We start from the raw sequence: 26,766 nt of genomic DNA on the forward strand, positions 1-26,766 counted from the left end.
AGGATGGACGAAATTTGAAAATAAAAATAACCAGAGGTTTTAGGATAAAACTAGGTTAGAATAATGGATGTTTGAGATTTAAAGATATATTTTGATGAATGAAAAATCATTTCCCTCAACCATTAGCCAAACATGTCTCGACTGTTCAGCTTGGCTTGGTGCGGTTCAAGCCAGCCTTCGGTTTTTGGGATTTTTGCTCGCTCCTAGTTATTCAACGGCCGCTCAGCTGAGCATGATTATCGTTAATTATCGTAGTTCGCCGTGATAACCGCGGTAGAGAAACCTATGGTTTTATCGACCTGTCTACTAGTACTAGTTTTCTACCTAGCGGCGGACGACCATGTAGCCAAGGTATGGCATTCGTCCGAGCCCATCAAATACCATTTCTTTTTTTTTCCATATAGGCAAGGTATGGCATTAGCTTGGAATTACTAGACTATCAGTCACCTGCACGTAAAAAAGACTATTAATTAGATCTTCACTACACTAACAAATATCAATTATTATATTTATTTTCGTAAGCATTTTAATGTACTTTATATATTAAAAGAGATAATCTAAAAAATGCTATTGACAAACGTCTAAGTCTGAGAAATGCCATTGACGAATAAGAGTTCTAAGAAATACCATCTTAGAAACAAATTTGTCTAAAAAATACCATTGCCGTTAGGGTTCCATCCGTTTTTACCGTTAAATACACTGTTCATACTGTAGCACTTAACGAAAAATTTGGATGGAACCTTAACGGCAATAACATTTCTCAGATAAATTTGTTTGTACGATGGTATTTCTTAGAACTCGCATTCGTCAATGGCATTTCTTAGAATTAAGTGTTTGTCAATAACATTTGTTAGATTTTCTCGTATTAAAATTGCAAAATTGTTATATAAAATTAATTTAAAGCCATATATCAAATTATATATATATATATATATATCAATCTTCTCTAAATTGACTGTAATTAAGGACGAACGGCGAGTAGGCATCACAAGAGGTGATGGATGAGAAAGCGCTTGGCCACGTCTCGTTTTTAATCTGTCCTCCGCCATTGTTTATATCATAGCACAACTGCTTGGCACCATACCAATTGTACTTCCAGTTAGGGATGAAAACAACTTTGAAAACGGACAGAAAACATCTTTCCTATTTTCATTCCCATATTTTTTCAGAATCAGAATCGAAATTAGAAACCACAGATAATCAAATATTATTCGATACGAAAACGGGATGAATATGAATCGGAGCGAATACGATAATAAAAATTTATCGCACTATACAAACCCTCAAACCGAGCTTCCAATTTTTTTTCTACAATAGTAGATCAAAAATCCAAACATTAGCAACTAACATACATCTTTTAAAGTACACATCTCATTATGTTAATGATTATTTCAATACCAAATAAAGACTGTAGTTTATAATTATTATAAATTAAAGTACACATCTCATATTTTATTACAGAGTTTATATACCATATTACAAAGTAAAGTACACATCATACAAGTTATTATAAAGTAAGGTGTTTATGTATATGTTTTGACTAATTAAGGAATTAAGGTTTAACTAGCTGAAGTGGGCTAGGCTATTTATGATGCTATTCTAGATTTATGGTATATAGGCCTACAAAAATTCTAAGAAAACTTCTAGAAAGTTTTCGAGAAAAATTCCGAAAAGTTTCTGACTGGTTCCGATTTCCGTTGGATAGTACATTTACTGTATCTGTTTCCGTTTTGAGAAAAAATTATAAAACTTATAAAACTTAAAACTTAAAAAACTTAAAAAATAGATTGATACAATTTTTTAAAGCAACTTGCCTTTTTTGCCAAAAAAAACTTACCTTTTAACAAATTTAGAATGCGTGCACGTGAACAATAAAAAGAATAATAAAAGAATATAGGTCAGAAATAATGGTTAAAGAACGCAACCACCGTCCTCCCACTATCTCAAACACAGCCTTACTGCAACTTATCAACGAACGGTGGCTCTTAGAAAGGCTGCTCTATTATGTCATGGGTCTCCTCCCCGGTCTTTGCGCGGTAGAAGCTAAAGTTGAAGGCACAGACAATTCTAATGGTAGTTGTTTACTTTTGAAATAAAAGAATCTAACGGTGGAATTCACCTCAAACACTAGAGGTTTAGAGTCGGCTCTACTTGATCGCCGTAAACTAGGTCAATCAGGGAGTGCTAACCGCATGGCACGGCCATACGTCCAGACCGACGTCACGCCGGAAAAACTGACGAAGAACACAAGGGATACAAGTGGTTTCCGCTTATAAACCAAAATTTAAATCTTTAACCTTATTTTAGAGTTTTTCATCAGAATTTATTTTGTAGCATTTACTTTTAGATTGGTAAGAACGTATATATAAAAGTTCTATTCATGAATTATTTTTTTATAAATATATGTTTTGCTTTGTTCCTCAAAAAGCCAAACAATGACTACCAAAACAGACGAATAATTGAAGGATACAATTCCCATCGAATTAGTGAGGATTATAATTTATACGAAGCCACTGTTTTCGTCTTAGTGGAATACAGAGTGGCGACAGGCCAAAATGCACCACCTTCCACTGCCAATGAAAGGAATTAGGGATCATATACCAGGGATGAAATCAGATCAGATGGACAATGTATGTAACCAGATCCTGGGTCTGCATCACATACACTATCCGATCCACTTTCATCCCTATTATCGGATTAAGGAGTTATAATCATCCAAGGCCAAAGAATACAAGATGAAACCGCCCTTGTGGATAGCCACAATTGAGCTTTGTTACCTTGGAGAAAATGCCAGGTCCATAGAGCGTCCCAACACGCCCACAAAAGACGAGATTAATATTCATGGATATCGACAGCATGAATGGAAAAGGTTGGACCTGGACATCGTTTTTGTGCAGGGTGAAGATCAACGAGTGCACACAATACAGGTAAACCAAACCACTGCGACAGGAGAGGCAGCAACCATCCAGGTTTCCTAAGGTTTAGACATGAGTTCTACTAAATGCTACCGATGCAGCTAGCAGTATGACCAGCCCAGGTGGCAAATTTAGAGTACTAATCATCGGTATGCTGGCGCACCAGGAAAGGTGTAAAGCGACGAAACGGATGCACCAGGTGCATTAAGCCTTGTAGAGGCATACCTTTGACTGATATCAGAGTATGAAGGGTTGGGAACCTCATAATGAGCTGTTGGATAGGATGAACGGAGAGGTAGGTCCACAGCACGAGTGAGTTGATCAGAACGGTAAAGATCCTCTACACGAACAGCAGGAGAAGAAATTTCTCCAGGTCGGTACAGATCTTCCACACGAGTGCTATGGAGAGCAATTTCTCCTGGACGGTACAGATGCTCCACGCGAGCACCATGAGCAGCAATCTCTCCTGGACGGTAGAGCTCCTCCACACGATAACCACGAGCAGCTATCTCCCCTGGGCAGTAGAGCTGCTCTACATGAGCGCTGGGAGCAGCAGTCCTTACTGGCCGGTAGAGCTCCTCCATGCGAGAGCCACGAGCAGCAATCTCTCCTGGATGGTAGAGCTCCTCCACACGGGCACCACGTGGAGCAATATCCCCTATCCGCCTGAGATCCTCCACACGGTCAGATCTTGCAGCTGGAACTGCTGTATAATCTCTTGGAAGTAATGGATCAGCTACAGTTCTAGCAGCAACACTGAAGTTCAAGGAATTTGTTAGCCAAAAGCATGGTATTGTTCTAACTAAGAAAACTGTAGTCTATATAAACACAATACAATGTATCGCTTAGTTTGGGTTAGCATTCATGCGCACACCTCCAGTACACACATATACTTAATAAAGACAAGACAATGACAGAAGTTCATTAATACTACAGCACGAAAACATTTCACTAATTTGCTTTTAGTGGTGGATTCATAGTTTGCCAAAGTAAAGTGTGTCAATAAGATCCACATTTTTGTTGTCAAAATTCTAAGCATTTTCCCAGTGGTATGCTGGAAAAACCATAATCTTAGACATGTTTTCAGAACGTATTTCCCATCAGGAATAACCTTAAATATATAATAACAAGACTATCTAAGTTTCCAGAAGGTATTAAGTCAATTCAAGGATGGACATGAGTCATTCCACATATACCATTAACCCACTTTAGTGTGACCATATGAACTAAGTACACAATATACATTACAAAAGGTTCATTTAGTTAATTTTGTTGAAATAGAGTGGGTCGAATGGTACTTGTGCCCATTACTAGCCAAATTAATGACAATCAAGCAACCAATGGAACTTTTCTCTTGTTCACAGCTAGAGCTGTATGTACATGGGGACAGTTAATATGATCTTATAAATTGGTCATCTTGAACGTACATAACACACATTAGCCTTTTCTTGTGCTCAGAACTGTTTTGTGCTGTATTGTTTTTCGACATGCTACTTGTAAATAGCACAGTTACTTAAAAGTACAATGGGACTCCTAAGCTATTGATTGTTTTTCTACATTTATTAATATTTAAACCAGATATGACCTTATTATCGAGTACTCCGTATTTTAATAGATGACGTCATTGATATTTTATTACGTGTTTGACCATTCGTCTTATTCAAAAAAAAAATCTATAATTACGATTTATTTTGTTGCGATTGAATTTTTTCGGATAAGACAAAACAGTCAAACGTTTAACAAAAAGTCAACGGCATCATCTTTTAAAATATGGATGGAGTATTACCTTCGTTTCAAGTTATAAGATATTTTTGGCTTTCCCTAGATTCATATGGATACTAATGAATCTAGACATACATATATAACATACACATTGGTTCAAATATGAAACTAGGGAAAACTAAAACATCTTATAACCTGAAACAAAGGGAGTATCATGATTCTATCGAAAAATTCTAAAGAAATGCTAATAAAAAATCATCAAAGTATATATCTTAAACCTCAAGATCACTATCATAGGAATATTTGTGGATTACATAAGTAATAAGTACTTAAGTTGAATTGATAACATTAAATTGCGCTTACAGAGTTGAGCTGAGAATGCATTTGCGTTTGAATTATCTAGAAAGTGCTCACGGGATATATACTCTCTTTAAAACCAGGAATTTGGTCATTTTTCATTAGCAGAAAGGATAATTAAAATATGCTAGGTTGCTTAAGCATCCAAAAATAGTAACGAGTCCAGACGTTTCTCGCATGGTATCTTTACAAAGGAAAAAAAAATAAAGTTTTCAAGCATCAACAAAAACCTAGCTGATCAATTGTATGTCAATTTTCAAACATTAATTAATCAATGGAAATATCAATTTAAATCTGTTGAATTCTAACTATTTTCCGTTCTCCAAACGCTATGCATTACCAAATGTTTCTCTTTTAAGCACAATGGCACTCCAACATGAAAGAGAGAGAACCTCTCAGCAAAATTTCTAATTTTATATAGGATATGTTACGATAATAAATACCCACAACTTGAGAAAGCTTTATAAAGAATAACAAATATGGACCTACAACTTAGGAAGCTTAGCACATTAACTTACCGATCAGGCAGTAGATCAACTTGAGAGCGATAATATGGAACATCAGATGAAGGAGCCAAATGGCGGTAGTATGCATGTGGGGCATGCTGAATCTCTGGGATAGAAGGGCCGTGATGAGGCTCTGTGGCAAGAGGAATGTGCCGAGACTCAGGTGCAAAAAGTGTTTGCTGATAATGTATCTGGGGATCATCCTGGGCATTAGACAAAGTATGGCCAATCCTATCCACTGGATGTGGATCAAAGCGTGTTGCCCTATATAAGTCTTCAGGGGGAGGAATATGCACAACAGGCAAAGAAGATCGTCTTTCTTCATATTGATGTGGCTGTGCTTTTCCTTCATAGCGGTGCCTCTCTTCAAGAGGCTTCTCTGGAGCGGATTGAGGTACACTAACAGACTCAAATAGAGCAATTAGCCTATGGACCTGCATAATATCATGTTATCATAATGAAAGAATAAATAACTAACATTTATTATTTGTTATTTTAATTTACCGTTTAAAACAAAATTCTAAGGACACTCACTTGTCTAGAGTTGAGCTCTGGGTTGAACTTGCTTTTTGAATTATAGTTCTCTTTGATTGCATCCTTAAATCTACTCTCAGGAAGTGGAAGGCAATCCTTATCTATCTTAAATTTCACCTGTATCAAGCACAAAAATTAGATTTGAATACAATTAAAATATCAAATCTTCAACACTAACTACTCTAGCATGAAGCCCATTTTCAATCAGAATGATGTATAGAACATGCGCCCATGAATCCGTGCTTGATCGGTGAAAGTAGATAGAAGTCCACATATGCAATGCTACACTCCGTGATTCCAAATCACTTGCACAAACAAAATTCCATGACTTTCCGTCATATGGTCTCCCAGATATGGTAAATTCCAACTAACCAATGTAAGTGCGGTAAAACAAATCGACGCTTAATATTATGATTAATCACAAACACGTAGTACTAGTAGGGCGTTCCAGTCCTTTCAACTCGTGAGATTTACAGCACCGCACATTTTTTGTAAACTCAGGCCTACAGCAATGTGTTGGTCATGGTTCGAAGATAGAACTTTCATTTGACAATAACCAACCAGGATAAATCTTCATCCAACTATATGGTAAATAACATGAACATAAGACAAGCATCAAAGAACTCTCAGTACATTAATGGACATGAGTATATCCTGTTATTAATAAACAGGGCAGTGAATGTTCTGCTAGTGGTCTATCACCTCATTCAATCCCATTTCTTCCACAGCACCACCTCTTTTTTTTAATTAAAACAAGGATGAATATAGCTACTTAGTAGCTACATCTGTTTAAAAGATCACCTATGCAAGTGTATGATTTAAGTTACAGCTGACGATAACGCTAACACATACCATCACTCTTTTGAAAAAGAAAATGCGATCTGGATCAACAACTGGGCTAATCTGTTCTCAGAAACAGTGGAACCATACATACACCCACAAGGCCATAAGCATAAAAACAGCACCCCAAACCATATTCACTTCCCCTTAAAAAATACATCCATGGCATATGAGTTTTTCTATCATGATGGAATACCAGAATTACCTGTGCAGGGAATTTTCCACTGAATGCATCTCGGACAAGGTCAAGCCCACCCTTTGATACTGCCCTGTACACCCCATACAGAAGCTTCAAGTCAAAATCATAGAGGAACAACCTCATTCCTGGTCGGACCTTCTCCACTGTCTCAATTTTCCCTTTGGGATAACCAAACAAGCGGCTCTGAAAGCATTCTGGTTTAGTCTGTGCATTGCACATGAATATAAGCCCTCCTCCCTTATTGCCAAGTCCCTCTTCCTTTTTCCTTCCCTCCTCCTTTCCCTTTTCCTTCACATTGCTGATCCTTTCCCCAGCACTCTCTCTTTTTCTTTTCATCATGGCGTCACCACCGTTGCTATCAGCACACACACCATTCTTGGTGGCAACTGCAGCATTAGCATTAGCATTAGCCTCAGCCAGCTTTTGCTTTGGCTTTGGCTTTCGCTTAGGCGCTGATCCTTCACCCGTAGCTGCCGGTGGTGTCGATATCAGACGAGTTGCTGACCCATCGGCCACAGTGGCTAATCGCGGAGCTGGAGCTGCAGGTGATGCTTCATTATTGCCACCAGCAGCACGAAGGGCAGCAGCCTTCACCTTCGCCTTCACTTTGCCCCTGTTCAACTTAGATGTCTTGAGCGACGCAGGGGTGGAACTGCTCCCCTTCGATGTCCCAGCCACATCGGCCACGGTGGCTGGCGGCAAAGTCGGACCCGCAGGCGATGCTTCAGCATTGCCACCAGCAGCACCAAGGGATGTGGCCTCTTCAGCAGCAGCGGCCGCCTTCTCCCGGATAGCCTTCGCCTTCACCTTCCCCTTGTTCAACTTAGTTGGCTTGAGCGATGCAGGGGTGGAAGGGCCCCCTTTGGACGACCCGGCCGCCCCACCGGCGGCGGCCGCCTTGGCCTTGCCGGCGTTGTTGTTAGGCTTCTTCATCGGGCTTGACCAAACGTGGACTATATGAACAAACAAACAAACCAATCAACCTATTATCAGAACTGCACCACGCGCGCGCGCGTGCGCATCAAACGAACGAAATCGGGGAGAATCCGGACGCGGCAACCGGAGGAAAACGAATCAATCCAGCTCCGGGTTTGGGATCCCAAACGCGGGGAGGGGTACCAGAGACGAATGGATACCCTCGATCCGATTCGGACGGGGAGATGGGCGACGCCCCGCCCCAAAACCCGCTCGCCGGAGGCCGCGGTGGGGCGGAGGGGGGGGGGAGGAGGCCGTCCGCCGCTTTGCCCTCGGGGTCTCCCCGCCGGCCGCGAGCACGAGAGGAGAGGAGGCGAGGCGGCGTAGATTTCCGGCCGTTCCTCCGCCGGAAACGGCGTTTTCGCGGATTAGGGTTACAGCGCACGCACCTGAGGATTGAAGACGCGGGGGAGAGAGAGGGGGAGGCTGAGTAGGTGCAACTGTGCCAGGGAAATGTTTTTTCGGATTTTATTTCCAAAAATTAGTAAAATTACCTAAATTTATATTTTAAAAAACTGTTTATTAAACGGTAGACTTGCTTAAAGTGTACTTCCTCCTTTCTTTAAAAAAAAGATTAAGGATTTTAGGGGCAGCAGATAGCAGACGTAATCTGACCTATAACCTTATTAATAATAGATTCATATTATGCATAGAAATCATGAATCTATACATGTATATAAATAGGGATGGGCATAGATCGATCGTGGGTAATTAAGAATCGGCTTTAGTTTTACTTAAATGAATTAGGTTTTATTTTTAACATCAACTTGATTTATGAACTAGGGCCGCATACATCCCTCAGTAAAACGTTATAAATCGTGCTCATGCATACGCATGTGGAACCGTAGGATCGGATTTTTTAGTTTTATTAAATATTGTGTTAAAATTCTTGTGAAATGGTAATACTAATAAAATAGTTATAGTTCTATAAAATGTATCCAAATTAAGCCCACACTAAATCATACTCTCCTACTCCATTCATCCTAAAAAGACTATCACCCCCATCGTTTTGTTTTACTTATATTTATAAGCCCAAATTTAAATTTTCAACCTTAAATTTGAGGTTAATTTTAGGGTCCGAAGTTTATTTTTCAGTCTTACTTTTAGTTCGCTAAGAATATGGATATACAAGTTTTATTTACAAATTATTTTCATTTGTAACTATGTCATTTTACAATTGCTCTATATCTTTCTACTACTCCATATAGCAATATATAATTAAAAGAGACTAAAATGTCCTTCACTTTCTTAAAGGTCAATGCATTTGTTCTCCACTTTCTCCAAATCCATTACATTTGTCCACCACTTTCTCAAACTCCAATAAATTTGTCTCATGCTTTATTAAATTCCAATGTAATTATCAGAAGTCTTTGTGGAATTAAAAAAAATTGGTAAGATTAAGCTTTTCTATGACGGAGGAGGTATATGTAAATTATAACCAACTTTAATTATAGCCGACTTTTTCTATGATTGATATAATTTTATGATTTGAATACATGCTTCGGTTTCTGATCTAGGGAGTGTTTGTCAATTTCTATTATCAACTTGTCAGTTTGCATTTTGTTCGATTTTAGTCTGTACTTGCAGTTTACACAACCTGTTGCTTGCAACCTTACAATTTTGAAGCCTATGGAGTAGTAAGTAGGAACCTAATGGGCTGGCCCCTCCTGCCAAAGTGGAACCAGATTGTCTGACGTAGAACGATCTACGACAGAGGGATGCCCAACAACATCGCGCCATTCGTTCAGTATCGGACGGATGCGAGGAGCGCAAATAAGTGAGTAAAACGAACGACCTCTCTCTAGGCCCAAAATTAGCCCGCGAACGCATAAGATAGAGGAATCGCGCTGCTAGCGGTACTAGTCGTACGTGCTCTGCTCCTCACTGCTATCATGTTCATTCTGGCACAGCAATCTGAGGCCATTCGGCAATGGCGGCAGTGGCCCTTCTCCAGCGGAAACGCCATAGCTTTAGTAGTTGCTGGTCACCTGTCATCTGTCAGCTCTCCGGTGAGGCGGCAACCTATTAAGTTATATGGCGTCGAGTGCTCCAATGGCGTCTCCTACTACTTCAACTCAACCTCCTGCCGCACCATGCCGATCTCCGTTAGCATTCTACCACCAAGCTGGCTGTTCAGATACCATCACATGATGTACCAAGAAACCAAATTGATGATTGATATGGTCTTGCTTAACCATTGCACTTATGATTATAAGTATCATGGCGCCACATTGTCGTTTCGCGCGTTCCGAAGAAATTCACTGTAATTTTCTTCACTGGTTCCCGTAACGTAATGCAGCTCTCCTCTATAGCCTCGCACAGCGACGCGATTGCAAGCACGATAGTGGCGAGGAGCAGCACAACAGCGATGGCAGGTTCGTGGGCTGATTTTGGGCCCAGAGAGAGGCTGTCCACTTCACTCGCTTCTTTGCGCTCCTCGCATCCGTCCGATGCTGAACCAACGGTGCGATGTTGTTGGATGTCAAACGATCTGGTTTCGCCAAAGTGAGGGGCATGCCAGATTATTTCCCTGGTTGCTAGAACACCCCAATACACATTCTTATTCACAACTTTTTTACAAATATATGAAAAATATAAGCTATAATTAAAATTTATTTAGTAATAAATCCAATCGCAACAAATAAATGATAATTATGTAAATTTTTAAAATAAGACATAGTCAAACATGTACCAAAAAGTCAATAAGATCATCATTTAAAATAGAGTGGGTACAAGTATTTGAGCACACACGAAAACAGCTTAAACAGGATGAGGTGAAAAAATCTCAGATTGACGGAACAAAATCCAAGCTGGTCAGTCCACTAAAGATAAACATGGCAGCAGATAATGGCAAAGGCTAGAGCTAGCAGAACATAGGGGTGACAGAAAACTCTGGCTCGTTAGCTCGCTCGACTCGTGACAAACTCGGCTCGGCTCGTTTCATTTTTCTAACGAGCCGAGTTAGCATTTTAGCTCATTAAAGATAACGAGCCAAGCTGGCTCGTTATCCTAACGAGCTAGATCAAAGACATAAGATTCACCAGCGTTTATTGATTTCACCCTGGAATACATGTGTTCAGTACTTCATAGGTTCATCATGTGATTTATTGGTTCAAACTTTAATATTTAAATATAATTTCATATGATTTGCATGTTTGAAATAAAAATTTACTTGTATAACCTATTGAAAAATTATTTAGGTTAACTTTTTATGCATGGCTCACGAGCTTAACGAGCCAGCTCGAGCTTTATAACAAGCCGAGCCGAGCTGGGTTTTTAGCTCGTTACAATAATGAGCCGAGTCGAGTCAGCTCGTTATCTTAACGAGCTGAACCGAGTCGAGCCGAGCTGGCTCGTTATCCAGCCTTAGCAGAACATGAAACCATAAAGATTAACTAAAAGTAGAAGGTTTATCAGCTAACAAACATAAAAAACAACCAATTTTCCTTACAATATTTAATTTAAATCAATATTCTGTAGAATCAACCAAATGATAATATTCTCTTTCTTTTCTAAGAACGTCGACATTGAAGGTTTAAGGAGAAGACAGAAAAGCAAAAAAAATACAAAGGAAATCTTTCGACATATAATTAAATGCATCAACATTAGCTATACGCAGCAAAGTACTCGATTTTTCTAGGAACAAACAACCAAATCTGTGGAAGAAAAGCAAGCAGCCAAGCTAAATGGCTACAACTATATCAAAACTAGATATCCATCCATTTCATATATAAACTACTTAGCATACATGAGGTGCCAATTACAGTTGAAAAATCTTACTGGGCCTGGCATTTCAAAACTTTCCACACAGAAAATTAGAATAATTATTCACAAAATTGTTGCCAACTTACGCACTTCTGTTCAGTAACACCATGCCTCAATAAAATACTGAATGATTATTAGTGGACCAGAGTGAGATATAGGGGAACATAGGAAAAATAAAATGTCACTGACTCACTGGATCTATAACTTTTTCTCCTTTTTGGATAAATACATTTGGGAGATAAGTTTGCTATTAATAATATAGTAACATTCATCTATAACTTCCAACAGACTGTCATACTCTACGCCATGATGGTCCAATACATTGTAGCTAAAAGAACAATACTACAAGAACATTTCTGCCAGCACAGTTGTACAAAATTGCTACAAAGGAAACTTTGTGTTACAGATGACAGAGATAACACTCACGTAAGTTCTCCTGCCCAGAAAAATAAAAGCATATCAGTGCTTTCCTTATTGTCGGGAGCAGTTTTCATATTCCTTCAGAGACCAAAGTTACATAGTGTCAGGAATTCCATTTCAGTGTCAACATACTTTGTCCACAGAGCTTTGTACTGGTTCAACGCAACATCAAGCCATGGTTTCATATTACCATTAAAATGTATTACTGCAGCACCAGTGATAACCTCAGGACTGATGCTTGGATTATAGCCAAGGCCCATTACATGCCATGATTTGTCAAGTGGTTTTGTATTGCCATAGAATGTCATCAGCCCAGCAGGTAGAACAGACGTGGGATCCCAAAGTGCACCATCCTCATTCTGCCATGGAAAATATTTGGGTCATATATTCATACACTTATCAGTGCCTTGCTGAGTGAAATGCATGCTAGTAAGATGCAAAAATTGGCAATCATGAAACCACTTGCACAATTGCATACATATATAGTATACTGCACAGAACAATACAGGTGAAGATAACACGAACATAGATTGTATATCGGAGCTTAGTAGTCAGCCAAAAACCATCACAGGCATAACAATAGGAACTTAGCAATAGCATTCATCCTATGTTTTGTGGAACACTAGATGAGTCAAGACCATGAAGTGCACATTCAGGTGAGTATTATACACTAACTGATGATCATCATTTACATTCTATTCATACATTTCGACATGAAAAAACAGCAGCGTATTCGTCCATGTCTATATATCTATTTCTGACTTCTCTCCCTCAACATCTCACTCCTCAACATTTAGTGGACTAACCAACAGGTAAAGCAGGTAGCATCATGGTTCAAGAAGGCGCTAGACTAGACAGTAGATGGTCGAGAGCTAGCAACTGGTGCCTAGAACCAAGTTGACTCGCAACTTCCAAGCAATTAGCATGCATATGACATTTAAGCAAGATAATAGAACATTGACATAACAGTACAAGCTGCCTAATGCTCCATCAAATGCAACACCTTTTACTGCGCTTAGTAGCATTGCCATTTCGATCACCATCTGGTATTTAAAACTATGGTTTGAACTTTACATGATCTTGAGAGAAAAAGAAGAAAATGATGAGGCATGGTTTTTATTTTTCACATAAATAAAATAAATATGTCTCAAATGATTGCATGAAAAGAAAATGCATCCATCGCACAAATAGGTGGCCCAAGATTACAATCAAATCTATATATATGGAATGCTGAACTTATCGTCCTCTTTACCTATAGAAAACCTATTGTCCTATTCGACAGAGAAGACAGTAAAAGCAACATAAAATACACATAATATCATTAAAATATACTTTTAAGATAGATATGAATGTCCATTGGATACTCTCTGGAACCTACACATAATATAAAAAGAATAAGAATAACAGCAACGGTAGAAGAAAATATAAGTAAGGCAATTTTGAGCTGAGATCATGAAATATCCATGACCACATTGTGCAATCACATAGGTCAATCATCTAGCTGACAAATATTTATGGGTGCTATTGATTTCTGCTTATCCATACGCAAATTATCAATGATAGAAGCTAACTGGAATAGTCACCCAAGAGATCACATAATCCTTCATATTTCGTAGAAGAAATGTATTGGGCTAAAATTTCCTATACCAGATGCCGACTCAGGTTATTTAAAAATTGCAAGAAACATCAACATCCCTGAATCACACAATGATCAGTCACAAAGAATCTTAAACAGAATTTGCATCGAGCTAGTGAAACTACAAAACTAAATGCATATGCACATCGCACAACGAACCAAATGCCGAGTCAATGAAATTGACATTGAACTTAAGTGGCAGTTGCATATCAACCCCAACCCCAAGTGCTCCAAGTCTCCAATGCTACTGCTTATATGTTTTAACCAGATAAGACGGTAACTTACCACTTCCATGTACTGATGGAAAAGCTCCGTGCAGCCATCCCGTCGCCATGCCTCAAGATCATACACATTGACCCCATAGGCCCAAGCACACGCGTCAGGTTTGAACCGCTCCTGCACAATGTCCTGCGTGAAGTTGAGGTACTTGCTGTATCTCCTGAATCCCCCGAAGCACATCTCCACAGCACCATTCACCCTCCCATCCAAGTCGATGTGCCAAAGTCCGGCCAAATCCTTCTGAACTACCACATCGTCCTCCAAGAGCACCACCCTCTGCAGTGCCGGGAACATATGTGGGAGGTAGAACCTCAGGTAATCGAGCAATGTCACGTCCCTCTTACCGGCCTCGATCTGTCTGAGCACCGGAGAGAAGGTTTCGTTAAGGAAGGTGAAGTCGGAGTAAGCGAGGAGCTGGACGTGCACGCCGAGCGGTGGCGGGCGGCGGGCGAACCAGACGCGGAATGCCGGAAGGTACATGGGCGCGGTGACCACGTGGAAGACGTGCCGCGACGGGTCGGCCGCGGCGCGCGCGGCCGAGGCTACCACGACGGAGACGGCGAGCACATTGTCGGAGAACACGGCGTAGTGGTACAGCGAGGGGTCGTCGAACTCCGGTGACGGGTCGGGGTCGTCGGCGAAGGCGGAGGGCTTGGCGAGGCGGGCCTCGAGGAGGCGCATGGCGAGGCAGTGGAGGGACTTCGGGGTGGACCCCGCGGCGATGCGGGAGGACATGCGGCCCGCGCGGCGGGCGCGGGCGAGCTGCTCGCCGACGGCGAACACCGTGTCGGAGAGCTTCTGGATCTTGGACTGCGTGTCGAACCCCTCCTTGGCGTCGGCGGCGAGGAGGCGGGCGAGCTTGATGCGGTCACGCGCCTCCTTCTCCAGTGGCTTCACCGCGTCCTCGGGGAGGGAGAGGTGGGAGGCGAGGCGCGACGAGAGCGCTGAGAGGTCGGACGACATCGCGGAGAACGACAGCGACTGCGCCGCCGACGCCTCCTTGAGCCTCCGCGCGTGGGCGGCGTACGCCGCGAGCACCGCCGCGTGGTCCGCCGCGTGGCGGCGGATGGCCGCGAGGCGCGACGGCGGCGGGGACACCGAGGAGAGGCGGGGGCGGGACGAGGCCGGCGCCGAGGAGAGGAAGAACGAGAGCGACGCCAGCAGGAGCAGCGTCAGGAGCGCTGCGAACGCCGCGCGCCGCGGCGCGGACGGCCGGAACGCGCGGCCGCCGGCCATCGCGGGTGGCGTGGCGCGGCGGTGGGAGTGGGAGTGGGAGTGGAGGGGAACTGGAGTGGCGCGCGTCGGCGTCGCGGATCTGAGACTGATGGCGAGGCCGAAGCGGAACGGAGGGAGGGGGGAGGCGGGTGGGCCCCACCCGGGAGCGGGATCCAGTGGACCCGACCTGTCAGTGGGCGTCCGGACCAGGTGTCCCGGCTTAACAGTGGGTAGGCTTGTCGGTGATTAGTCGATTAATCATTTGATTTATCTGACAGGTGGGGTACAACGATGTGCCGGTGGACTCCGGAGCAGATGGGCCGTGTCAATGACATGTGGGTCCCGCACTGATGGGCCCCGCTTGTCATTGACGTGCTAAGGCTGGGAGGGGTTGGTTCGCGTAGGGGGAAGGGGACCAGATCCGGCCAGCCTGGATAGATATCGGAAGTCAAGGCCGACATTCTAATACCGGAGGTTTTAGAAAGTGGATCGAATTCGACCATAAAATAGTTCAAAATTCCATTGCCGACACTCCACAGTGGCTACTTCGACGATGCCTGACTAAACAATTTGCTTGTATCAATTCCTACCTCGTTATTAATAAGAGTGATTCACGGGTATGTTATCTCCCGTTCAACTTAACACTTTTAACACTTTCATGCTCGTTTCGTATAATTAATCCAAATACTTAGTTAGAGCACAAGATTGTGACAGCGAGGCTAGATTGTGATTTCATATATACTGGTTTGGGAATCGAAAACTTGTGATTTTATTTACCGAGTTACCGAATTATAATTGAGATTGAATCATAATTGTTATTTCATGTTAGTTCGATAATTAAGGGGTTGTTTAGATGGGGCTAAACTTTTTAGCCCCATGTCACATCGGATGTTTGAACACTAATTTAAAATATTAAACATATACTAATAAAAAAACTAATTTTATAAATGAGTGCTAATCCACGAGACGATTTTTTAAGCCTAATTAATCCATAATTATAGCATGTTTACTATAGCATCACATAGGCTAATCATGGATTAATTAGGCTTAATAGATTCGTCTCGCGAATTAGCCCAAGATTATACATGAGTTTTATTAATAGTCTATGTTTACTATTTATAATAAGTGTCTAAATCTTCGATGGAACAAGGGGCTAAACTTTAGCCCTCGTCCCAAACACCCCGTAAGAAGAATAGAAGAAGGAAAGAAAAGGGAAAGGAAAGAGACTGTGCTACCCTCCTTTAGCTCGTCTTGAATCTTCTTTTCCTTAAAAGTACATTTTAATTCCAACGGTCACTTCTACTTCTATAAATTAAATATTAAACTGGACTTACTTATATCTTGTATTATCGTGTAATTGAGATAATTTTAAGGGAAATACTATCCTACGATATACCGTTCAACGGTATAGCTGACTTATATACTGTATTATGGCTCAAGCTAGCTAGCTACTCCCGTCCTCCTTGTCGAGCCGGACGTGGACAAGGAGCATGGCATTCCACGAAGCGCCGTTGTGGCATGGGGTTCATGCGAAGTAGGCGGAGGCAGCGCTGAGGTTGTCGTGCGCGAGGCAGCCGGTGACGATGGAGTTCCACGAGATGACGTTGCGGGCGGGCAGGTCGTGGCCGCGTGCCAAAGCACGGTGAGGAGCGCGTTCTAGGAGACGGCGTCATGACAGGGCATGGCGTTGAACACCCGACATCATTTACAGCTGCGACGTCGGCGACAACGGCTGCGACGGCAACGACGACGACCACGACGGCGGCAACAATGGCGGCGACGGTGGCCGGGAGCGGCTAGCGGCGGTCGACGGTAGCTGCAGCGACTGTGACACCGGAGGCAACGGCCACAACAACGGTAGTGACGATGACGAGAATTCGCTACCGATGATATGATACTGTTCATAATACCACTAGTATCAGATATGTTACTTTTCAGATATCGTATATAGTATATGTAAATAACATGTTACTTGGAATGTATCATGTCACTTGAGTATATTACCTTGGAGTATCATATACGATATATATGAGGTACCATGTTACCTGAACATGATATCATACCTGATATATTTAAGGTACTGTATTAATTGAAAAATACCATGTTATGTCGCGTTGTCTTAACGGTACGGGTGTATCGTAGCAGCCCCTAATTTTATTATGCGCTTAGTCTTAAACTTATGCATGTGCCAAGTCTTATTTTCGGTTCGTCGTCCGCGACTGCTGGGCACAGGACGCGCCACCGGAACCCCGGGTACGCTGCTGCGTGTGCACGCCACACCGTTCGATTTGCCCTGAGATGTACGTGGCCGTACGTACTGCGTTATTACCGGTGGTTTTGACCGCTTCGGATGATCACCCATCCGTCCGATTTGCCCTGAGATTCGTGTCCAATGTGAGTATACGTGACATCTCAGCTTTGTGTAGATGCAGAGCCCGGCCGGGCTGGGCGTTCAAGCAGCAAAGTTATTCTGGTTTGAAGTTTGATAGATGAAATTGTTTTGAAAGAAGTCGATAGTTCAAAATCGATCTTGAGACATACAGAAACGAACCTGTTTTTCTTTTCCGTGTCTCTGTCTCTAGAATGGTATTTCAATTAATTTTCATATAATGTGTAGTCGTTTGAGCTGAAGCAAACACCAAAAATGAATTCCATTATAAAAATCAGGCACAACCAAAAATTAAATATAAGTGGTAGGCTGAGAAGATGGGCTTTGTTTCTCATCGACCTGGCCAAATCAGGCAGCTACCAAAATCATCTTGGGTGGCGGGCTTGTGTTGGATGTTGGGCTGTTTCGGGCTATGCATGTTGTGATATGGGCCAGATTATTCAGAAATGCTAGCAGCCTGGGCCAGTGTGGGTGCCAACGCCATCATCAATTAGGCTCGGGCTCTTACTGGACCAAAAGCCAAAACATTTTTGTTGGGATGGACCGAGAAAGTATCGACCGCAGTAGGCCTGGCCCAACAAACACACGCAGCCTGCGTGTTTTTTTCCCATCATTTTTTAATAGAGACTACGGAACGGTGTAGGTCTGATATCTTTGTATCACATCTGATACACATGTGTATCGCGTTTGATATCTAAGTATCAACCTATCTTGTTTCAACATATATTGTTTCCTAAAAATTTCTGACTTTTTTAGGGTACAAATAAGGGTAGTAATGGATCTAACCTTTTTACCTATGAAGTTTAAAGGTTAAGTTTAAAATTAATTAAAAATAAAATTTTATAGGATCTTAAGTTAAAATTTGTTTAAGGATTAAATAGGATTGGGAAAGAACCTAAATACCTTAGCCCATTACCGCTCCTAGGTACATACGGTGGACACAATACCCACAAACTCCACCCCCATGCTACCATAAGTTTGTATACCCTAATATACCTAGATTAAATCCTAGGTACAAAAGCTAGAAAAAAATCCCAGCTGGTCAGACATATAGTTGCCATAAGGCCTGAAGCCCGACGGCCCGACCCGGCCCAAGCACCACATGGCCCAGCCGGTGTTAGGCCCAGGCCAGCCCAACCGGATGGTTGGGCCATGCCTAGGCCGTACCCTCGGGACGGTGGGTTGGCCCGGCACGGCCGGTTCAATAAAAAAATATTAGGGACTATAAATAGACTTAATTTATTTATATAAAGCCTAGTCTAAAAAAAGAAGTATGCAAACTAGACTTATTTTAGTATATGTAACAAAATCCAAAGAAGAGAGAGCGAAAATACAGTCCAAAGAAGTAAGGGTAAAATATAGACTTATTTTTTGAAGAAACACGATAACCATCGTGCCTTCAGGTGGACCCGACATGGCCATAGCGGCATGTTGATTGGGCCGTGCCTGCCCGACACACTTTGGCACGGACCCTACCGTGCCTGGCCATGCCAAGCCGGGCGGCCCAGTTGGCCATCTATAGTGAGACACCCGGGTGTTCAAATTGAACCCGGGCAGGAGGGCAGGCCACCGGCGTGCCTCTACTTTTCGTCGTTTTTTATTTAAAGTATCACGCAGTAGGTGGTTTATACCAATAGGTTTAAGAATTTAATTCCCATGGTGTAGTCATCTGTTTTTCCACCGTTTTTGACTGGAAAGAAGTGCTCGTGTGTATCCATCCAAGTGGACCATAGATTTTATTTTTTTTATTACATGGAGTAAGAACACGCACAAATGACAACAGTAGAATTTGCAATTAAAGCAGTGTGCGCCCCGTGAACGCATGCGTTTGCACCGTATTTTACAAAAACGAAAGTGTGTAGTATCCTCCGTACCAGGGCATAGTACGTGGTTTTGAATTAGTCTCACTATTCTATATTATAAGATTTTATAATCTTACATATATTTATTATCTATATATTAATATATACATATATATATATATGTATATGTATATATACACACTAGATTCATTAAAATTTATATAAATCTTAGCAATAACAGAAAATTTTATAATATGAAATGGATTGAGTGATTTTTTTTGCCGATTACTTGGAAAACACATACGTATAACACATCAATTGTATAATCTGCAACTAAAGTGTGCAGAAACTAATTAAACAGGATGCTCACCATAGGCAAGGAAATCAAATTGGATTGAGCCAACTGTATGCGGTTCCTTTAAACAAACAAACACCGGGAGAGAGAGAGAAATTAGTGTTAATGGGGATTGCTTTCAGAGAGAAATTGCAACAAATTAACGAATGATGCATGTCAGCATCATGGAGATACATGTAGCTGCGTGCCGAATAAGATGACAGCTCTTGATTCGAGCTAAGTGGAGGGTGTTTTTACCAACCATAGATCACACACACAAATGACACAAACGCATGAAGAGCTGAAAGGAATGGCCTAGAATTAACTAGGATCCATCAAGTGGTACCAGGTAATTTATTTAATCATCCCATCCATGGTTAATTTTATATTGATTTCTTACTTTTTTTTTTGTTTTTGGAAAAGAGAGAAGGGCACTTTAGTTGCTTGCTGTTGGAACAGGGGACATTTGGATTTGTGGCCAAGATCATATCCTACCTACAAATTAGTAGTGGGCAAAGCTAGACTAACAATCAGTTCAATTAAATATTGTGTTAACACCTTTAGAGACAAATTCTACACATATGAGGAAAATCATTAAGTTCATGTTTCAAGTCGTTTTGTTATATTTGGGGAAATTAAAAATTGTAACATGAAAAACACTGTTGTACTCTTTATATACTACCAGTAGCATCGATCTGGACCATCGGTTTATATGGGTATTTTAATACTTTACTAACTCAATGATTATGAGTAATATTTGTATTTACGATTTTATCAATTTTTTGTTTGAGGTTTTATCCCTTCCTCAAATCGTAGCGATATCCAACATGTATAAGATGTCACATTATTTCTGCACGTACGCAAATATACGATTTTACCCTCTAAGTGAACAATTATATCCCTCTATGTTTCTATTACCATCAAGTGAGATATTAGTAAAAATAGATCGATGATTCAGATTTATTTTTACTGACAGTAGAGAGCACCGTTACGGGGCTGTTGTAACATTATTCTTCCAGAAGCCTAAAGGTTACAACACTGGAAATTTCCATATTAATTATAAAAATAAAAAAATGGAAACTCACACATTAATCACAAAAAGTAAAAAAGATATACATAAACTGTCACACGTGACACGCCAACTGAAAAATAGAGCATCTTTTGCTTGTGAGGTGCACACCATTTCGTACATCCAAAAAGCTTACCCACAAAATCCTGGTAAAAATACTTTATGCGATTCTTAGTGTGGAAACAAAATGGTTAATACAAACAAGAGGCCAATAATAAATGGGCTACATATATCAATATATGCCTCCCTCCATACGTATTGGAGAAGCAACATGAGGCCCAAAATGCATGTTCCATTCTTTTTCTTCCATCTAATTAAAGCAACGCGCACTAACCCAAACCCCCCATCAAATCCACAAGAATTGTGCTGGACTTGCCAACCTCTTTCCTCTTACTTTCATTTGGCTTAGCTAATCTCACTTAAACAAATTACCCTTGGGTGACCAGTAAAAATTATGTCTCAAGCTAGCCATTTCTGTGAACCCTGCCTTTTCCAAAGTTACCTTTGTGGCCGAGGTGCAGGAAAATGACAGAAGGAAGCTGAATACATGTGCATCATATCCCCTGCTTTTCACATTATTTTTTAGGCCCGTCTCCGGTGCATTATACTGATAGTAAAATTTAATCGACACCGTTGGTCTATTTTTATGACAGACTGATTAAATTATACTACCAACAATATTATGTGTAGAAAAAATTTAAAGAGATAATATCATCTTTTTTATTGTGATTTTTATTTAAAAGAAAACAAAAAACTATTAATCAATTAATTAACAAAGTAAAAAAGACCATTTTTAATCATGTCTAAGATTAGTCCTATTGGTAGTATAATATTATAATAGTACTGGTAAAATGCATCGGAGATTGGATCCTATTTTTTAACCAGCGGTGATCATTGATCAGCAGTAAACCTACCCAAGATAAAAATTTCAAAGATTCCAGACACCACTTAAGGAGACCTCCATTAATTGGAACGCACATCACAAAGGTGATCTCCTGAGTAAACAAGCACTATATATACATGATACATCCCCTAATAGAAAAAGACCCGATTGAGACCTGAGTTTGGGTTAGTGCGCTTGTGATCCATGCATCAATCATTAATTTGGACTTCCCATCATCCTAAGGCCGGCCAAAAATTCTGGATATATACGATCTATTATAGCATTACTCTATACGGATAGATATATAACCTGCATTTTGCCTTGATATGTCTCATTGACAGGTAGGCCCGACCAAGACCAACCAATGGTGCTACGAGCTCAGATTAACAGGAGTGAATTCTAATATCATGGAGATGTTCTCTTGTCTATTTCATGTCATCTAAATAGTTATATTTATTAAAAAAATACCAGGATAGATTAATATAACATATATCACTCCATCAAAGATATAACTAGTTTGTAAAATGATATATCTCATATTAATTATCTTCTATTTTTTATCAAAGATTTTATAAATAGATAGATTATATATAATAAACTAGTGGTCTTCCCCTTAAGAGCTTAGAATCATTTCCCTATATTAAGCAACAATTAAAATATCAAGTTTATGTGAAATTAAAAGAATATAAAGTTGGACTTATAGAGTGCATCAGGTGAAAAATTAACGATTTTTTTGGGCAAAAATTACTAGAAGCCCTAATTAAATTATTTGCAATATTTTAAAAAATCAATTTAACATGTATATTTTTGTAAGAAATATATTAAAAATGGAACCCAATAGATATATAAATATATACCTTTTCCTGACTAGCCATTGGTCATATGTAGGCCCACTTATTTCTTTATCAATTTGGAGTCGGTGCGAGTTGATTTCCAAATCTTTGCTCCTACCATATTGCCTTCTCCAGTGGTTGCAACACATAAAACTCATTCTCCTTGCTTGCCATATATATGTGAATTTATACACTAGACATGGCCTTTGTTTAATTTTAGCCCTAGACTTGTCAATTCTTTTTCACCATCGACATGAATAACCGATGCATTCCATGCATTTCACCGTCTAAAATGGTATGCAATGGGTGGCATACCATTTTCAAGTACCTGTCAGTTTCGACCATTCCAATCAAACTGCGACCGGCATTGACCGAAATGACTGGAACTGGCATATATACCACTTGTTCCGGTATCGTGCAAGGCATGATCAGTGATGATCCTTTCGTCGAATTTGTCTTAGTCTATTACCAAATTATGTTTAAGCTATAAACTCATTTATCTATGCCACTTATTCTTAAATCTCGCTTATAGCAACAAATCTATATATGGATTAACTCTTCCTGTGAGCCGATGGCCGGTACACCTAAACACATAGAGGTAATCGTTCAGCTTTTTCAAGGAAAATAATAAGCGACATAATTACAAATAAAAAATAATTTTATATACATGTTATTAGTGATCTAATAGTCAAGGCTAAAAAATAAACTACGATGAAAAACCTCAAAATCAACACTAAATTTAAGGTAAAAAATTAAAATTTTGGCTTATAAACATAAACAGAAGTGAAAAAGATAACGGTGATAGTGTTTTCAGAGAAAATCCTTTAATTCCACAAAGAGACTCAGTTGTAGGAACATCAAACATGTATATATATATATACATTCTTCCTTGCATTCCAAGCAATTAACTAAGGCCAGATTTATCCTATCCATTAGTGCACACTCATTGCTGTGGGTCATCTGTGCCAATAAGGAATAATGTAAACCTTTCAATATGGCACCCCACCACAGTGTATCACTACTAACTACAACCCATGCAATGTGCAAACTAAAGCCACAAGCTAGGCCACATGTACACACACACACACAGATTGATGAATGATGACCTCTCAGGGTGGTCTCAATCTGCAGTGCGTTGGTGCAGCCAGCCGGTGATCGATCACACATCGTCAACAGTTAGCGCATGCAGCAGACACAAATGCGACACATGAACACCTGAACAGGGCACACGTACACCGGAGCCCACGCATTTTCTTCCTTCCTTCCTTCCTTTCTTTCCCCAAGTGCAACGCACGACGACGGTACACGCATGTATGTGTGTAGAGAGAGAGCATCGTGGGCGTTTTTATGGCCAATTTGGCCATCATTAGAGAAGGGCGATGATATACGTGTCAACTCATGCAGTGACTGCTCGCCGGCCGGCCGGCTGGCCGCCGGGGACGGGGCTGCACGCACTAGGCTTGGCTGGCCGGCCACGACGACGACTAGTCCGGCCGGCGGACGATCGACGGCGACGGATCATCGCCCTGCGCACGTCGGCGGCCAACGAGCTTAGCCGCGAATAGGTGTGCTACTATGATGCTCTACTGATATTAGAACTAATCTCGACCATTTTTTTAATTTAATGGATCAGATTCATTTATATCACCGTCTCAACTACCATTAGCAGAAAGGACTCTAAATCAGCGGTCAAGATTTTTTCGCCGACGATAATACTCGAACACTACCAGTAGTGAGCAACGTAGCACGAGTTTATTAGCGTGACAATGACTCTACGTCGATCAATGCGTGCATGCGTTGCTAGTGATCGGCGTGGGCGCAAGGGCTAATGCTGTAGCTAGCTAGCTATAGATTTCCATGGTGACATGTAGCTTTCGGTGAAGACTACATGCGATCGATCGATCCAGATTATGGTGAAGACTACATATGCGTGGCATGGCGATCGATCATGGATGTGCCTCTCAGGAGGACAGGAGCCTGTGTCCTACCCCGCTAAGCTACTTGTACAAAAGTGCACTCAATGAATGCTGCATATGCACAAAATTCAGAAAAAAAAAGGTGTATGTACCATCTGTGTAAAATACAATATAATTATAAAACATGTATATACATAACTGGGCAAAATAGCAACTAGACGTTTGTGCCATATATGAATAATGACATGTAGTATTGTGACCGCATGCACTGCTCTACTAGTGATTAGGATCGTTGGTGTTGACACATGAAACGACAGAACAATAGTTGGAGACAAAAAGAACTAGTCAAAGACTCGGTGAGGTCAGGTAAGAAGTAAATTTGGAATGTTTGACTTGGGTTTGATGAGCTAAAATTATAATCCCTATGTATTTAATAGATGTCGCAATTAACTTTTTACTATTTTTATCATTGTTTTTATTTAATTTTTTATGTAAATTTATAAAATTGTAAGTTATAATAAAAAATATTAAGTAATAAATTTAATCATAACAAAATAAATAATAATTCTTTAACTTTTAATAAGACATAAGGTCAAACATTATTCTAAAAGTTAATGGCATCATCTACTAAAATGTTACTCTATTAGAAAATAACTGCTCTTTTATGATTCAAGTTGGATGAAGTATTATTCTTATTTAAAATGAGTAGTACGTAGTTAGTACTCCCTCCATCCTAAATTGATCATTATATAAGAGCCTATTATGTGTTAATTGTAGTGTGAAAAACTCTTTGGTTAACACACATTAAATGCTTATATGTATCTACCCAATCAGCTTTGATGTGGTTTGTAAATTTCGATTATGCATGTATACATGCAACTTGAGATTTGTGACTCTAGTTTTTCAATATTAATTAAACAGATTCTTTGTCTTTGTACCTAAACCTTATATGATGATCAATTTAGGCTGTAGGAAGTACTACATGCTTAGAGCAAGTTCAATAGTATAGCTAACTACTAGCTTCAATTCATCTATAGTCAATCTAATAGCCAATCCATACAATAGTTATCTATAAAACATCAATATATGGTCCCACATGTCATATACATATTTTGTCTTGGAGCCCGTGTACAGCTAGCTATAAATTAGTAGCTCACCTCTCTTCTCTCTCCTCTTTTATCTCTTTAAAATATGCTTATAGCCGGCTATAAGCCGGCTATTGTACCTGCTCTGGGGTGTTTGTTTCTAGGGGCTAAAGTTTAGCCCCTAGTCACATCGGATGTTTGAACACTTATTATAAATAGTAAATATAGTCTATTAATAAAACACATCTATAATCTTAGGTTAATTCATGAAACGAATCTAATAAGTCTAATTAATCCATCATTTGCCTATGTGATGCTACAGTAAACATTTGCTAATTATGGATTAATTAGGCTCAAAAAATTCGACTCGCGGATTAGCTCTCATTTATGAAATTAGTTTTTTATTAGTCTATATTTAATACTTTAAATTAGTGTTAAGTATTCGATGTGAAAAATTTAGCCCAATCTAAACAACCCTTTGCATAGGCAATGCATGTGCCGTGTCATCGTTAACTGGTCTTTAGACCTTTTCAGGATCACACTTGCGGAGTCCCACGGTCTGGCCCTCGCTTGATGACCATTTCACCTTTCCCTGGGTGTTGGGGCGTGGATCTTCTGAAGCCAGCTTTCGCTGGCCGGTTGTGATGGATGGTTGAACTAATGGATCTTCGATGGGTTGAAACAATCTTTCATCCCCATGGTTTTCTTCTATTTATGCTTATAAGCTTAAATTTAAATTTTAAAATTTTAATTTAAAGTTAATTTTGGGTTTTTTATCGTAGTTTATTTTTTAATATTAGCTTTTAAACCGTTAAGAATACATATATAAAAATTTTATTTATAAATTATTTTTCATTTACAAATATGTCATTGTCGTTTCTTTAATAAAAAACCAAACAATCACTCTCTTTAATTGTATGTTATTCCGTGGTTTGATGGGGATTTCGATAATTCGAGGTGGTATTTATTGGTTGAAGGGCTAATTAACATTCCTCTCAAATGGTAGGTTTATATTAGCCGAAAGTGCTGTGATCATTTCGACCAATTCATTATGTGACAAGTCAAAGATTTCAGAAATCAATCTTTGCAAGC

At 40.2% G+C, this 26,766-nt stretch overlaps 2 protein-coding genes across 3 annotated transcripts; both read right to left on the minus strand.

The window, feature by feature from the left end:
* Window positions 1-2,442: 2,442 nt before the first annotated feature.
* LOC102699966 lies at window positions 2,443-8,467 on the minus strand. 2 transcript variants are annotated; one of them, XM_006655874.3, is made up of 5 exons: window positions 8,210-8,467; window positions 7,080-8,026; window positions 6,035-6,151; window positions 5,513-5,934; window positions 2,443-3,671 (listed from the first exon to the last, which is right to left on the minus strand). In XM_006655874.3, the coding sequence occupies exons 2-5, from the start codon at window positions 8,004-8,006 to the stop codon at window positions 3,059-3,061; spliced, it is 2,079 nt and encodes a 692-aa protein (XP_006655937.1). In that variant the 5' UTR covers window positions 8,007-8,026; window positions 8,210-8,467; the 3' UTR covers window positions 2,443-3,058. The 2 variants fall into 2 exon arrangements, with proteins under 2 accessions (XP_006655937.1, XP_040381010.1); XM_040525076.1 differs by having other exon boundaries at window positions 3,059-3,671; window positions 8,193-8,467.
* Window positions 8,468-11,892: 3,425 nt separating this feature from the next.
* On the minus strand, window positions 11,893-15,416 carry LOC102705641 (probable galacturonosyltransferase 9). Its single transcript, XM_006656741.3, has 2 exons — window positions 14,155-15,416; window positions 11,893-12,592 (listed from the first exon to the last, which is right to left on the minus strand). Exons 1-2 carry the CDS (start codon window positions 15,382-15,384, stop codon window positions 12,314-12,316), a joined length of 1,509 nt encoding a protein of 502 aa, XP_006656804.2. The 5' UTR covers window positions 15,385-15,416; the 3' UTR covers window positions 11,893-12,313.
* Window positions 15,417-26,766: the final 11,350 nt, after the last annotated feature.

Source organism: Oryza brachyantha, chromosome 6 (genome assembly GCF_000231095.2).
Source record: "Oryza brachyantha chromosome 6, ObraRS2, whole genome shotgun sequence".
NCBI lineage: Eukaryota > Viridiplantae > Streptophyta > Magnoliopsida > Poales > Poaceae > Oryza > Oryza brachyantha.

Bases quoted from the DNA above. Each gene is read 5' to 3' on its own strand.
- LOC102699966 (XM_006655874.3), bottom strand. From the start codon at position 8,006: ATGAAGAAGCCTAACAACAACGCCGGCAAGGCCAAGGCGGCCGCCGCC. The intron at 6,152-7,079 runs GTAATTCTGGTA...TGCTTGATACAG, and splicing joins GTGGAAAATTCCCTGCACAG to GTGAAATTTAAGATAGATAA. The intron at 5,935-6,034 runs GTGAGTGTCCTT...GATATTATGCAG, and splicing joins CAGAGCTCAACTCTAGACAA to GTCCATAGGCTAATTGCTCT.
- LOC102705641 (XM_006656741.3), bottom strand. From the start codon at position 15,384: ATGGCCGGCGGCCGCGCGTTCCGGCCGTCCGCGCCGCGGCGCGCGGCG. The intron at 12,593-14,154 runs GTAAGTTACCGT...TTTCCATGGCAG, and splicing joins TCCATCAGTACATGGAAGTG to AATGAGGATGGTGCACTTTG.